We start from the raw sequence: 13915 nt of genomic DNA, 5'->3' as shown, positions 1-13915 counted from the left end.
TCTTATTTTCCTTATATTAGGACAATTGTAATTTTGAAAGTTCGTTCTTTGTTTGTTTGTTTGTTTGTTTGTTTAAGATTTTATTTTTCAGTAATCACCACACCCAGCACAGGCTAGAACTCACAACCCTGAGATCAAGAGTCACATGCTGTACAGACTGAGCCAGCCAGGTGCCAGAAAGCTCACTTTTTAAAAAAGATTTATTTAACTATTTGGGAGAGAGAGAGTATGAGGCTGGGGGTGGGGGATGCAGTGGGAGGGAGAGAGAAACTTTAGCAGACTCAGCGCTCAGCACCAGCTGAGGTGGGGCTCCATCTCATCCTGAGATCAGACCTAGCCTGAAAGCAAGAGGAGCCTCTTAACTAACTGCATCACCCAGGTGTCCCTTCAAAGTTCTTTTTTTTTTTTTTCTTTTTTCTTTTCTTCTTCTTCTTCTTCTTCTTTTATTTTTTTAAAAGACTCTACCTATTTGACAGAGAGAGATCGTAAGTAGGCAGAGAGGCAGGAGGGGCTGAGGGGAAGCAGGCTCCCGGCTGAGCAGAGAGCCTGATGCAAGGCTGGATCCCAGGACGCTGGGATCAGGACCTGAACTGAAGGCAGAGGCTTTAACCCACTGAGCCACCCAGGTGCCCCTTCAGAGTTCATTCTTGATAAAAATGTCAAGAGATAGCTGGAGAACTTAGAGGTACACAATTTTCTAACTAAGACGATAGTGCAAAATATATACCTCGATATCTTTTGCATTCCCTCCCTCCCCACATTATGTATGGGGAGAGATAGAGAAAAAGAAAAATGATTGAGCCTACTGTTGGGACAGTTCTTTCAATGCATAATCTCTTTAAATCCATCCAGCTGTGTGAGTTGAAAAAAACCTGGAGCTCAGAGGTTGAGTAACTTGCCGACAATCATAACTATAAAAAAAAAAAACTTTCATCTGCCCATATGGGTTTCCATGAAATATAATCAGGAACGAGATCCTAAAATTAATTAATGGACACTAATTATTTGAGCCTGGCTTCTCTGTCAGAATCATCTTTCATCTCAGCTGAGTTCCCCAAGCGCTTCGCCCGCAGCTGTGCAGCCGGATCCCGCACCAGTGCGGTCCCAGACCTTAACCCCAAGCGCATGGATCGCCCTGGTCTTCGCGTGAGCCAGAAAGGGAGTAAGAATGCCTGAGGATGGCAGGCTCTGGGCCAGGAGCAAGACTGCTGAGGGCCAGGGAGGGGAGTAGGGGAGGGGGGCGGGGCCGCTTGTGCCCCGCCCCTGCCCCTCTGTCCACTCCCATTGGCAGAGCCTTTCCTGGCCCCATCCCACCGCCCGCCTGCAGGGCAACGCTTAAAGTGTGCGGAGCAGGTGCCTCGCGTGGAGCAACAACTTTGCGCGCGTGTTCAGGCTGAGCGCTGCGTCCATTCACTGCCCACGAGCGCGCATCCGTCTGTTCAGCCGGTGGCCCACGAGAAGAGGCTCCAGGCAGAAGGCAGCAGCCACCTGGCTGCGACCAGAAGAGGCCGAAAGCGCGGCTGACCCTCGCGGGCCGGGACAGGGGACTGTGGCCGCGACCATGCAGACATGCGCCAGGGCCTGGGGGCTGCGTTTAGGCTGTGGAGTCGGGGGCGGCCGCCGCCTGGCTGGAGGCAAGGGACTGCGCTGGGTGCCGCGGGGCCGTGACAGCAGCAGCTGCGGCGGGGATAGCAGCAGGGCTGGGGACTCGCGCCTCCTCGAGCGCCTCCTGCCCAGACACGACGACTTCGCTCGGAGGCACATCGGCCCTGGGGACAAAGACCAGAGGGAGATGCTACAGGCCCTGGGGCTGGCGGTAAGGACCCCACCCGGCCTTCTAGGGCCTCCTCCCATCCTGCCGGGTTTCTGACGGCGGAGCCTCTCGGCCCCGCCCGGAGCTCTGCTTTGCTCCGCTTGGGACGGGCTCCCGACTCTGGGGCCCTGGCATGGAAGCGAGCCCGCGAGTTCGGTTCCTGTGCCCCAGCCTTCTCTCATCCATTTACTTTCTCCACCCGCTTATCGCGCCTCAGAACCTTGCGTTTTTCAACCCAACTCGCCCTCCTGATGAACCCTAACTTTGCAAAAGGAGGACCGCCTGGTTTATCCTATTATCTCCGGTTGCTGGCTGAAATCAAACCTGGAGTGGTCGAATCACTAACCAAATTCATTTGCTTTCCTCCAAGTGATTTCTGGTTTGCTCAGTTCTTTTCTCTTAAAAAAACCGTAATTAGGCGATTTAAATGAGGTTCCCACAAGCCTTTGTAGATGCAAAACACAGAGGTGAAAAAAAAAACAACAACACAGAGTTAAAAAAAACTCCTGAAGCACTTTCCTCTCCTTTTAGTGTTCATGGACTTAATGTTTTAATTTTAGAGCATTGATGAACTGATTGAGAAGACGGTCCCCGCCAGCATCCGCTTGAAAAGACCCTTGAAAATGGAAGACCCTGTTTGTAAGTTGCCGGGAGGACTCCCTTAGACTCCGCTTGCTCTGACCTATTTGTCTTCTGTGGTCTCTGAAAATACAGCTCTGGGTTAGGATTGCCCAGGACTGGGAATATGTTTATTAAAATAAAACAGCGGCGGGTACCTTGTTGGGCAGAAGATGGTGGAATATTTAGTTCCTGGAGCAGTCACTTCTGTACCCTAGGTTGGAGTCCATGGCTCACCTTTATAGGTTTTTATCTAGGCACCGGCAAACTTCCCATGGGAAGGCAGTGCCCAAAGGCGTATGCAGGACTCCCCACTTCCCAGGCAACCATCCCACACCACTGTTCTCATATCCTTTGGGTTGAGAAGTGTCATCACCTCTGTGCAAATCAGGATACTGTGAAGGGAAAGAGGAATTGCCAATATCATACAGCTATGGAAGTGGCAAAAACGGGAGGAGATGTAAACCGTCCATCTAGCCCAATTTTCTTTATAGGGCTGCAGTTTCACATTGTTTATCTCAGGTCTAGTTTCATTATTTATGCTTAGTGTAAGGCAGCAATACTCTTCAAGATAAAATGATTTTTGTAAAGAAACATGCAAATAATATTTGTGCTTGGTTTAAAAAGCTTAGTTTACTCATAGAATTAGAATTTTGTTATACGTTTAAATTTCTAATAATCTAAAGACTAAATTTCATAAGTATTATTTAAAGATTTTATTTACTATTTGAGAGCGAGAGATTGAGAGCATGAGAGTGAAAGCGAGAGCGAGAGAGAGCATGAAAGTGGGGGAGGGCCAGAGGGAGAAGCAGACTCCCTGCAGAGCAGGGAGTTCTGTGGGAGACTCATCCTGGGACTTGAGGATCATGACCTGAGCTGAAGACAGTCGCTTAACCAACTGAGCCACCCAGTCACCCATTATTTTAATGTATGCACTTGACTTTTCATGGACTTAGGCATAAGTTCATATGTCAAAGGATTAGTCAGGCAGAGCTGAAGAGCACTCTCCCTCTCTCTGAACAGGAAAGAATTCTCTTGGGGGATATCTGGTTGTGAATCATAGAGATGCTGTCTCTTATACTTTTGTTGGAGTAAGGTGAAGAGAGGGTACTTTGTTTTGTTTTGGGTTTTAGGACAGAAAGGATATATAGATGGCAGACTTCATTTTTTTTAAAGATTTTATTTATTTGTTTGTTTATTTAAGAGGGAGAGGGGGCATTGTGTGCAATCCAGGAGAGGAGCAGAGGGAGAGGGACAGGCCGACTCTGCTCTGAGTGCAGAACCCAGCTGGGGGTTGGATCCCGCAACCCTGAGATCATGACCTGAGTGGAAATGAAGAGAAGTCACTTAACTGACTCAGCCACTCAAGTGGCCCAAACTTTATTTTGTTTTAAAATAGACAACTTGAGGGGTGCCTGGATGGCTCAGTGAGTTAAGTGTCTGATTTGGATTTCCACTCAGGTTGTGATCTCAGGGCCTTTGTGATCAAGCCCTGAGTCAGGGTCCTGAGCTGGGTATGGACTCTGCTTAAGATTCTCTCTCCCTCTGCCCCTTCCTGCCTCCAAAAAAAAGGGGCAAAAAACCAACAACTTGAGGTATGAAGCCAGTCCAGCTCCAGCGGTCTAATATAACTCAAGCTTGATGAGGACTGCTTACCTGGTTGTTTTCAAATCTGAACCATTTCTCCTGACCATAGGGATCTTGCCTTTCAAAGAAAATCTGCACATTTTGTTCAGTTGAACTGACTGAGAGCTAGGGATAGCTGGAAGCTTTATCTGTTTCAATTTTAGGAAATGATAATACTGATTTACTGGACGTTTAAAAGGTGAAGTTATATATGTTTTTTTTTTTTTTAAAGATTTGTTTATTTATTTTAGGGAGGGAGGGGCAAAGGAAGAGAGAGAGAGAGAGAAACTCAAGCAGACTCCATGAAATAGGGCTTCGTCTGACAACCCTGAGGTCACCATCCTGAGATCAGGACTCCGAGATCACAACTTGAGCTGAAACCAAGAGTTGGTTGCTTAACCACTATACCACCCAAATGCCTCAAGAGTTTTACATATATATACATTAGATTTATTTATTTATTTATTTTTGAGAGAGAGTGAGTGAGCAGGGAGAGGGGCAGAGGGAGAGAAACTCAAGTAAACTGAGTGGGGAGCCCAACTTGGGGCTTGGTCCCACAATGCTGAGATCCTGACCTGAACTGAAATTAAAAGCCAGATGCTTAACCCACTGAGCCACCCATGCACCCCTCAAACTGTGTATATATTTAAGATTTTTAAAAATTTATTTATTTGACAGAAAGAGATCACAACTAGGCAGAGAGGCAGGCAGAGAGAGAGAGGGGGAAGCAGGCTCCCTGCTGAGCAGAGAGCAGAGAGCCCAATGCAGCGCTCCATTCCAGGATCCTGACATCATGACCTGAGCCGAAGGCAGAGGCTTAACCCATTGAGCCACCCAGGTGCCCTTCCAATTTGTATATTTTTAAAGCAAGGCTTAGGTAATGCCTTTCTGAGACTTTCAAAGTCAGAAAATGTTTAGGTCAGCCCCTTTTACAGTCTGCTCTAAAATAGATGTTCTTTAAGAGCGTTAGAGCCTAAGAAACTTGTCAAAATTGTCTGCCTAAAAAAAAAAGTTAATCTACTCCTTTCCAACTGAATAATGTGAGCTTCGGGGGATTCCATTTTTCCTTTCTCAGTGGAACCATGCTCCTGATAAGTAATATGCAGCTTACTTATAAATTTTGAACCCAGTGGCTTCTGTGAGTTTTGGGGCTGGGTCCCTCTGGTTATTCTGAGGTGACTTAGAGAAAATATTGCACAGTCAGGAGGTCTCCCTGCCACCAGCCTTGCCACTTCCTTGCCTTGAAGTGGACTGGCTCTCCAACAAGGCTTGCTTCTTGGAAGAGTGAGGTCTGGTTGGGGCAAGCATAGAATGTGTCAGAAAGGCATCAGTGTTTTACCGAAGTGTGCACGTGTCATGGTTAATGAATCTTCTCTACATGGGGAGAACAAATTGGTCTGTGTAACTTTGAGTAGTAGTATTTCTATAGCAGAGGAGGATTATCCAAATGGTTTAATGTTGAATGCCTGTGTTCTGTTATAGTTAGGAATTCTGGACCTAATATTTGTTCACTGTATACACAGGAAACTGGTAAGAGCTAGTTCGTTACATGAGTCTTTTTTTTTTTTTTTTTTTTAAAGATTTTATTTATTTATTTGACAGAGAGAAATCACAAGTAGTCGGAGAGGCAGGCAGAGAGAGAGAGAGGGAAGCAGGCTCCCTGCTGAGCAGAGAGCCCGATGCGGGACTCGATCCCAGGACCCTGAGACCATGACCTGAGCCGAAGGCAGCGGCTTAACCACTGAGCCACCCAGGCGCCCACGTTACATGAGTCTTAAATGCCCTCATTGCTGAGTAAAAAGACTGAGAGCTGTACATACCATGGAGATATTTGGGTTAGTTCTTACACATAATTCAATAATCTCAAACATTTATGTAGTGCTTACCCTGTACTGGGCACTTTAAAGCGTGCTTTTTTTTTTTTTTTTTTTTTTAAGATTTTATTTATTTGACAGACAGAGATCACAGCTAGGCAGAGAAGCAGGCAGAGAGAGAGGAGGAAGCAGGCTCCCTGCTGAGCAGAGAGCCTGATGTGGGGCTCGATCCCAGGACCCTGAGACCATGACCTGAGCCTAAGGCAGAGGCACACCACCCCCCAAAGCGTGCTTTTTCGTGTGTTGATTTAGTCCTTAGTGCAACCTTTTGAGGTAAATACCATTTTCTGTTCTAAAGATAAAGATATCATGGCATACAGAGGATATGTCATGACTTGCAGTGGAGACAGAATTTGACCCAGGCAGCCTAGCTCCACTGTCCACCCTCCAACCACTAGTTTAAACCACTGTCTTCGGGCGCCTGGGTGGCTCAGTGGGTTAAGCCGCTGCCTTCGGCTCGGGTCATGATCTCAGGGTCCTGGGATCGAGTCCCGCATCGGGCTCTCTGCTCAGCAGGGAGCCTGCTTCCTCCTCTCTCTCTGCCTGCCTCTCTGCCTACTTGTGATCGCTCTCTGTCAAATAAATAAATAAAATCTTTAAAAGAAAAATAAACCACTGTCTTCATTGTTTACAGTTCTGCACAAATCCAGTTATACCAGATTCCCCCTGCCATTTACCAACTGCTCTGGTGGAAATGCAGTGGCATGCAGAGGGCACAGAGGTGGGAACAGCCAGCCACAAGCAGGGAGAGGGAAGGGGTCACAGGTGCAGGACTAGGGTTGGGTATTGAAGGATGAATAATGATGCTCTGCTGGGAAAGGCTGGCGGAAGCTGCTACAGGTAGAGGGATCATTATGTACAGGATGTGACATGACAGAATCAACGAGGTACAGATGATTCATCTATCATGAAGATGCTCCCCTCCCTTAGGACATTTAAGTGCTTTGAAAGAATACCTTATAAGTTGGCTTCTCAGCAAATCATGCTTCAAAGAAATAAGGAAAGCTACTCTATTCAAAACCCTGTTGTCATCCTATTCAAGTGAATCCACTCTCACCCACATACGCACAATAAGAAAGAGAAAAAAGTTACCAACGGGAGCACTTATTTCCCTGGATGGGCCATGTTGCATGATTTTAGCTTTCTTTTTTATTACCTTTTCCTAGATTTTCTACAATAACTATATATTTATTTTGTGATTACTACCAAATTTAGAAGTAATTTATGAACCAGCCCAGTCACTTTTAGCTATGGTATGCCTTACTGTGTAGTATTTTCAGTGAAGTCATCTCAAGTTAACCAGATTGAATTAGCTCATAACTTCACAGAAGCTGCAGGGTTTAAAGTTTACAGAAAATTGCACATTGCTTATTATGAGAATGCCTAGAAAGAGAGAGGAGAAACTAACTCCTCTAATGTTCAAACTATGCAGCCAGAACCAAGCAGCTGAGCTGTCACAATGAGACTTCTGATGAACTTAATGTTCTAAGCCACATCGTTTAGAGTGATGTTTAATAAATGGTTAATAAAGGGGATGTTGTGTAATGTAGCTGCAGGTGGTGACTGTGTCACATGAGTTGTGTTGGGCATTCTCCTGCACTGACACCAAGTACACCTAAACAAAACAGCTGTTCCCCAGACTGTGGATGTCAAGTGTCTTTCAGCTGAATGATAACTATTATTGGGTTTTGCATGTAGATTCTTCTAAGTTTGTTACAAGGCTCTCCCTTGGCTTATTCCTGACCAGGTTTCTGGCTTAATATGAATTATTTTGTCTTTAGGATAATACCATTGGATTTTCCTTATATGTTTTCCTTAATATGAAAATAAATGAAAACCAACCAAATGAGAAAAGTTAAGACTACTTATTCTGAACTTGTTGTATGAAGGGAGTCAGACTTTTGTTTTGGCAGAGGAATGAGAAAGCCTTATAGTGAAATAAAGGAAGGACTTCAGAAATGCCCATGTCAAGGGCTATTGGCATGCAGAAGATGTGGGGGAGGTAAGTAGAAACAAGGGATCCTGTGTGATTGGTTAAGGATGCATATTTGGGGGCACCTGGGTGGCTCAGTGGGTTGAGCCTCTGCCTTCTGCTCAGGTCATGATCTCAGAGTCCTGGGATCAAATCCCACATCGGGCTCTATGCTCAGTAGGGAGCCTGCTCCTCTCACCCCCCTGCCCCGCCTGCCTCTCTGCCTACTTGTGATCTCTGTCTGTCAAATAAGTAAATAGAATCTTTTTTTTAAAAAGGATGCATATTTGGCTTTGTATCATTGGTCCTGTATTGGAAGCCAAGACCAAACTTAAGCAAGCTGTCTAATTGACAGTCCTGGCCAATAATTTTGGTCCAACTACTATATAAGTTATTGTGCTGGATTATCACTGAAGATAGCAATTTGGCATACTGCAAGTCTAACTTAAGCAGGCTGGCTTCTGGTGTTTTAGAAAAAGTGTTGGTTTCTTGAGCAGGCTGCTGGAGGTTGTGGGTGAAAATTACATGATAATAATATGGTCTAGCCGTTGTCTGTTTGTGTATTCAGTCTCACAATAGAATCTGTCTTGTCCTTAGATTTTTGTCATTAATTCTTTTTAGGCAGACAGCTGCTAATCTGAGTGATATCTTGTACAGTTGGTCTATTGCCTGAATTGCTAAACGTTCATTGACCATCTAGTATATGCAAAGCACTGTGAGGAAAAATAGGTGAATAAACATAATCACCATCCTCAAGAAGCTTATGTCAGAAAGTTAAAAAGTCCCAGGTGCTATAAGAACTATGGATAAAATGCTGAGTGCTCAGAAATGTGAAGTTGGGAGACAAATAGGGTTTTTGAAACAACGTAGAGTTAGAAGCAAAAGCAATTATCTTTAATTGATTGGTTTTTTTTGGTGTGTATATAAGGAAAAAAATGAAAAGAAATAAAGGTAGTATCTTCACAGAAAAAGAAAAGACAAATGGAACAGGACAAGCACAATTAGGGAAGTATTTTAGTATTGTTGGAATCTCATCATTGGTGGAATCTTATAATACTTACACTGTCAGTCATTTGGGGATTCTGGTGTATGTTCAGTTCAATCAACAAAGCAATTCTTCAACCAGGTGTTCTACAAATTTAACTCAATTCTGACACTGTCTACCTGGAGATAGCATCAGATCCTACAGGGTAAGGGCTTGGTTCCATGAAACTGTCCCCTCTTTAGATGCCAATCCCAAGTGCACCTGTACTTCTGACCGATAAGCTATATTTTGGAGGTTTCCACAACCCCCTCCATGAGTCTGATTAATTTGCTAGAGCACAGCTCACAGAGCTCAGAAACATTTCCATGTTTCTCAGTTTATTTTAAAGGATGTTATAAAAGATACAGGTGAATCACCAGATGAAGAGGTACATAGGGTGAGGCCCATAAGGGTTTTGAGCACAGGAGCTTCTTTCCCTGTGGGACTTGGGGTTCACCACCCTCCTGGCATATGGATGCATTAGCCATCCCAGAAGGTCATCAAATCTTGTTGTTCAAGAGTTTTTATAGAGCGGAATCTGTATTTTCCCATCCCCAATCTGTCTCTTTCCCAGAGGTCTGTGGGGTGAGGCCAACAAAGTTCCAACCCTCTAATTAGGTTTTTCTTGGTCTTTCTAGCCAGGCCCATCCTGAGGCTATGTAGGGCACCACTCTAAATCACTTCATTAGCATAAGACCAGGTGTGATCAGAAGGGCTTTAAAAAAATTATTTATTTGAAAGAGAAAGAGTGCTCCCTTCAAAGGGCTTCTTATGAATGACAAAAGAATACTACTATTCAAATTCCAAAGACCATATATATATATATTATATATATATATATATAAAATATACTATATATATATAGTATATTTTTAATATATTTTTTACTATACCACAGTGATATTTCAGTTAAATGGTGGAGGCATATCCCGATAGAAGTGGAGAAAGGAAAACAATAATCTTAAAAGATGCACCCTTGGGGTGCCTGGGTGGCTCAGTGGATTAAAACTTCTGCCTTTGGCTCAGGTCATGATCCCAGGGTCCTGGAATTGAGCCCCGCATCGGGCTCTCTACTCAGTGGGGAGCCTGTTTCCCCCTCCCTGCCTGCCTCTCTGCCTACTTGTGATCTCTCTCTGTGTCAAATAAATAAATAAAATCTTAAAAAAAAAAAAAAAAAAGATGGCAGCCTAAAATAATCATTTTTTCCCTTCTTTTTAAAGTTAGAATTCAAACTTGGTATCTCAGTCTTTATAAGTTATCATTTTTAGCATTAGGAAAGTGTTTTGGGGTGTCTCAGTTAAGTGTCTGACTCTTTATTTTAGCTGAGGTCATGATCTCAGGGTTGTAAGATTGAGCCCCACATTGGGCTCTGTGCTTGGTGTGGAGTCTGCTTGAGATATTTTCTCCCTCTCTTTCTGCTCTTGCTGTCTCTCTCTCTCTTTCTTTTAAATAAGTAAGTAAATCTTTGAGATTTTAAATAAATCTTTATGAAATAATAAAATGTTTCAGACTTCCTTCTTTTTTGACATATAGAGGATACAAACATGTAAACATAGTGAACAAATAAAATAGGTTATGTGATGGGGACAAAGAACATAAAATGTAAAAACAACTTTTTCCCTCTCCATCTTGATTCCAAAGGATCATGGAATTTATCCAGTATCATCAATTACATTTTATTTATTTATTTTTAGATTTTATTTATTTATTTGACAGACAGAGATCACAAGTAGGCAGAGATGCAGGCAGAGACAGAGGAGGAAGCAGGCTCCCTACAAAGCAGAGAGCCCAATGTGGGGCTCCATCCCAGGACCCTGGGATCATGACCTGAGCCGAAGGCAGAGGCTTTAACCCACTGAGCCACCCAGGCGCCCCTCAAATACATTTTATATAAATGAAATTACTTCTTTAATATTAATTTAAAAACCGACTTTTCTTGTGGGGGGGGAGGAAGCTATTTTATCTATTAGAAATTAACTGCAAAATTCTGTGACTTAAAACAACCGTGAACATTTCTAATCCTCACCGTTTCTGTGGGTCAGGAATCCAGGAGCAGCCAGCCAAGCGGGATGGTTCTGGCTCAGAGTCTTTTGTAATATTGTGGTCACATTGATGGATGCTCATCTGGGCCTGGAGGAGCCACTTCAAGGTGGCTCAATCACAACAGCCTCCTCACCTGGATCTCCTTCAGCTGCAGCTGGATTCCCCCAGAGCCAGTGATTCAAGAGAGGGAAAGAAAGCCAGGCAGAAGCTACCCTTTTTATGACCTCCTGTGGAATTCTTTTAGCATCACTTAACACCACTTTCTATTGATTAGAGTGACTCATTAAGTCCCGCCTGAATTCAAAAGAAAGGGAATTAACTTTCACTTAAAAAAATTTTTATGCTTGAATACAGTTGGAACACAATGTTACATTAGTTTCAGATGTACAATACGGTGATTTGACAAGTTTATGCCTTTTCTGTGCTGACCACAAGGGTAGCTACCATCTGTCACCATAGAATGCTCTTATTATATCATTGACTGTTTTCCTTGTGCTGTGCCTTTTATTCTCATGGCTTATTCATTCCACAACTGGAAGCCTGTATTTCCCACTCCCCTTCACCCATCATGCCCATTTCCCCACCCTTCCTACCCTCTGGCAATGATCAATCAAATTTGCTATATTTATAGTTCTGATTTTATTTTTCGTTTGTTTTGTTTTTTAGATTCCACCTATGAGTGGAATCATATGGAGTCTGTCTTTCTCAGTCTGACTTTCACTTAGCATAATATATCCAAAATATATAAAGAACCTACACAACTCAACACTAAAAAAACAATCTGATTTGAAAATTGGCAGAGGACATGAATAGATATTTTTCCAAAGAAGATACGCAAATGGCTAATGGACACATGAAAAGATAATCAACATCACTAATCATCAGGGAAGCAAAAACCAAAACCACAATGAAATATCACTTTATACCCATTGAAATGGCTAAAATAAAAACAAGAAATAACAAATGTTGGCAGAGATGTAGAAAAAGGGGGCGCCTGGGTGGCTCAGTGGGTTAAGCCTCTGCCTTCGGCTCGGGTCATGATCTCAGGGTCCTGGGATCGAGCCCCGCATTGGGCTCTCTGCTCAGCAGGGAGCCTGCTTCCCCCTCTCTCTCTCTGCCTGCCTCTCTGCCTACTTGTGATCTCTCTCTGTCAAATAAGTAAATAAAAATCTTAAAAAAAAAAAAAAAGATGTAGAAAAAGGATCACTTGTACGTTGTCGGTGGGAATGTAAAATTGGTACAGCCACTGTGGAAAACAGTATGGAGGTTCCAGAAGAAGTTTAAAAAGAGATACCGTATGATCCAATAATTCCACTACTGGGTATTTAACCAAAGAAAATGAAAACACGAATTCAAAAAGATATGCACCCCTATGTTTATTGTAGCATTATTTATAATAACTAAGATATGGAAGGAGCTGAGAGATTGTTGGAGAGTTTAGAGATGATATTTGAAATGTGCATTAGTTTAGGTCCACCAAAATGTACTCACCAGGATGACATTAGATATGCAAGAAATTTATTGGAAGTGGAAACAGGAGAAGGCGGGGGGTCTTTACACTGCTTTGAAGTTCTGACCCTGGTGGAAAGGGAGAGAGATAGAAGGGGAGGAATGGCTAGGAAAATCTTAGGCTGCAAGCACAGATCTAAGAAAGTTTTGATTGGTCCAAATGGGAGTCGTTGAGCCAAAGTCACCTACGTCTTGCAAGAATGGGTCTGCATGGTTCTCTTGATGTTCTTAGTATCTGGCTGTGAGCAGCCTATGGGGATTATGGTTTTAGTATAAACATGGTGTTGATCCAGAGGGGCAACAGGTGGGCTGTTAGTTTCTAGGCTGAGTGTCTGGAGGTGATGGTAATGTCATCAACAGGAAACAGAGAAGCAGAGGGTCCTGGAGGAAGGAGAGATCATGAATGTTTGAGCAGAATTGTTTTAGGTATTCATGGAACATGCATTTGGAAATGTTGAAGCAATAGTTGGAATTAATGCATCCAGAACTCAAAATAGAGATGAGAGATGGGGTTCCAGATTTAGTGAGTATTCTAAACAAATTCATGGGGAGTGAGATGTCCTGGGATGGAATAGAAGGAGCAAAACAGAAGTCAGGATGTTGGGAAACAGAGCATGTAAAAGGAGGCAGAGCTGTCTGAAGTGAAGTAATTAAAGAGGCTGGAGGATAAATTTTCAGTCAGGGGTTGTGGACCCCACTGGCATATTCTGGACTTTTCTTAGACAGAAGAAGGAATAAAGTCCACCTGAGGATGTGAGGACACTCTGAAGTAAGAAGAGTTGAAGGGTTGCCTGTCTGATGATTTGAGTGAGAGACGGAAAACATGAGACTGGATGTTAAAGAAAAGTGGGTTAAGGTTCAGAATAGCTATTGTGAGCATCCAAGTAGTAAGAAACCTGGTATTTTTACAAAAAAAAAAGGTATTTTTGCAATGCCCACATCATCAACATACTGATTAAACAATGAGGAAATACAGTTTCTAAGATTCTGAAATTAATTGATACACAGTGTTGTTTCACAGAACTTAATAGCTGCAGTTTTCCATCCATAAATGTTTCTCTGAAGCCCATACTTTTAGGCATGCAGTTGAACTAAACGTGAAAACAGTCTGTGTATTGCTTTGTCATCATGAGATTTTGTGATGGGTGATTATGGTGAATATTTGAGCTAGCTATATGTGGGAATTTAGGCAAGTTTTCATTGCAATGCCTTAATTCATCTGTATTTTCTGAGCACCTGCTATGTGCCTAGCAACTGCTATGCCCCTGCTCACAAAGAGATTATAATTTGGTGGGTAAGATTCTGGGTTGGACTATAACTTTCTCCTTCTGCCTATTTCTTTGGTCTATAAAAAAGTATCTCTTTCTTGCAAGCATGTCAGATTGTTTGAGTTGGACTCCTAGAACATATCCTTCCCTAATTGTTTTTGCTCTGCT

At 43.2% G+C, this 13915-nt stretch overlaps 1 protein-coding gene across 1 annotated transcript in view; it reads left to right on the top strand.

The window, feature by feature from the left end:
* Nucleotides 1-863: 863 nt before the first annotated feature.
* Nucleotides 864-13915, top strand: part of LOC309846309 (glycine dehydrogenase (decarboxylating), mitochondrial-like) — a gene marked incomplete at its 3' end in the record, with an annotated part of 37838 nt that continues 24786 nt past the window's right edge. The window contains exons 1-2 of the mRNA XM_082695184.1: nucleotides 864-1816; nucleotides 2374-2452. Of these exons, the coding sequence (XP_082551310.1) occupies nucleotides 1562-1816; nucleotides 2374-2452 (334 nt within the window). The 5' untranslated portion in view covers nucleotides 864-1561. The remainder of the gene's footprint in view (nucleotides 1817-2373; nucleotides 2453-13915) is intronic.

This window comes from Mustela nivalis (assembly GCF_964662115.1).
Source record: "Mustela nivalis genome assembly, chromosome: 13".
Lineage (NCBI taxonomy): Eukaryota > Metazoa > Chordata > Mammalia > Carnivora > Mustelidae > Mustela > Mustela nivalis.
This window is presented reverse-complemented; position numbering and strand designations above follow the sequence as displayed.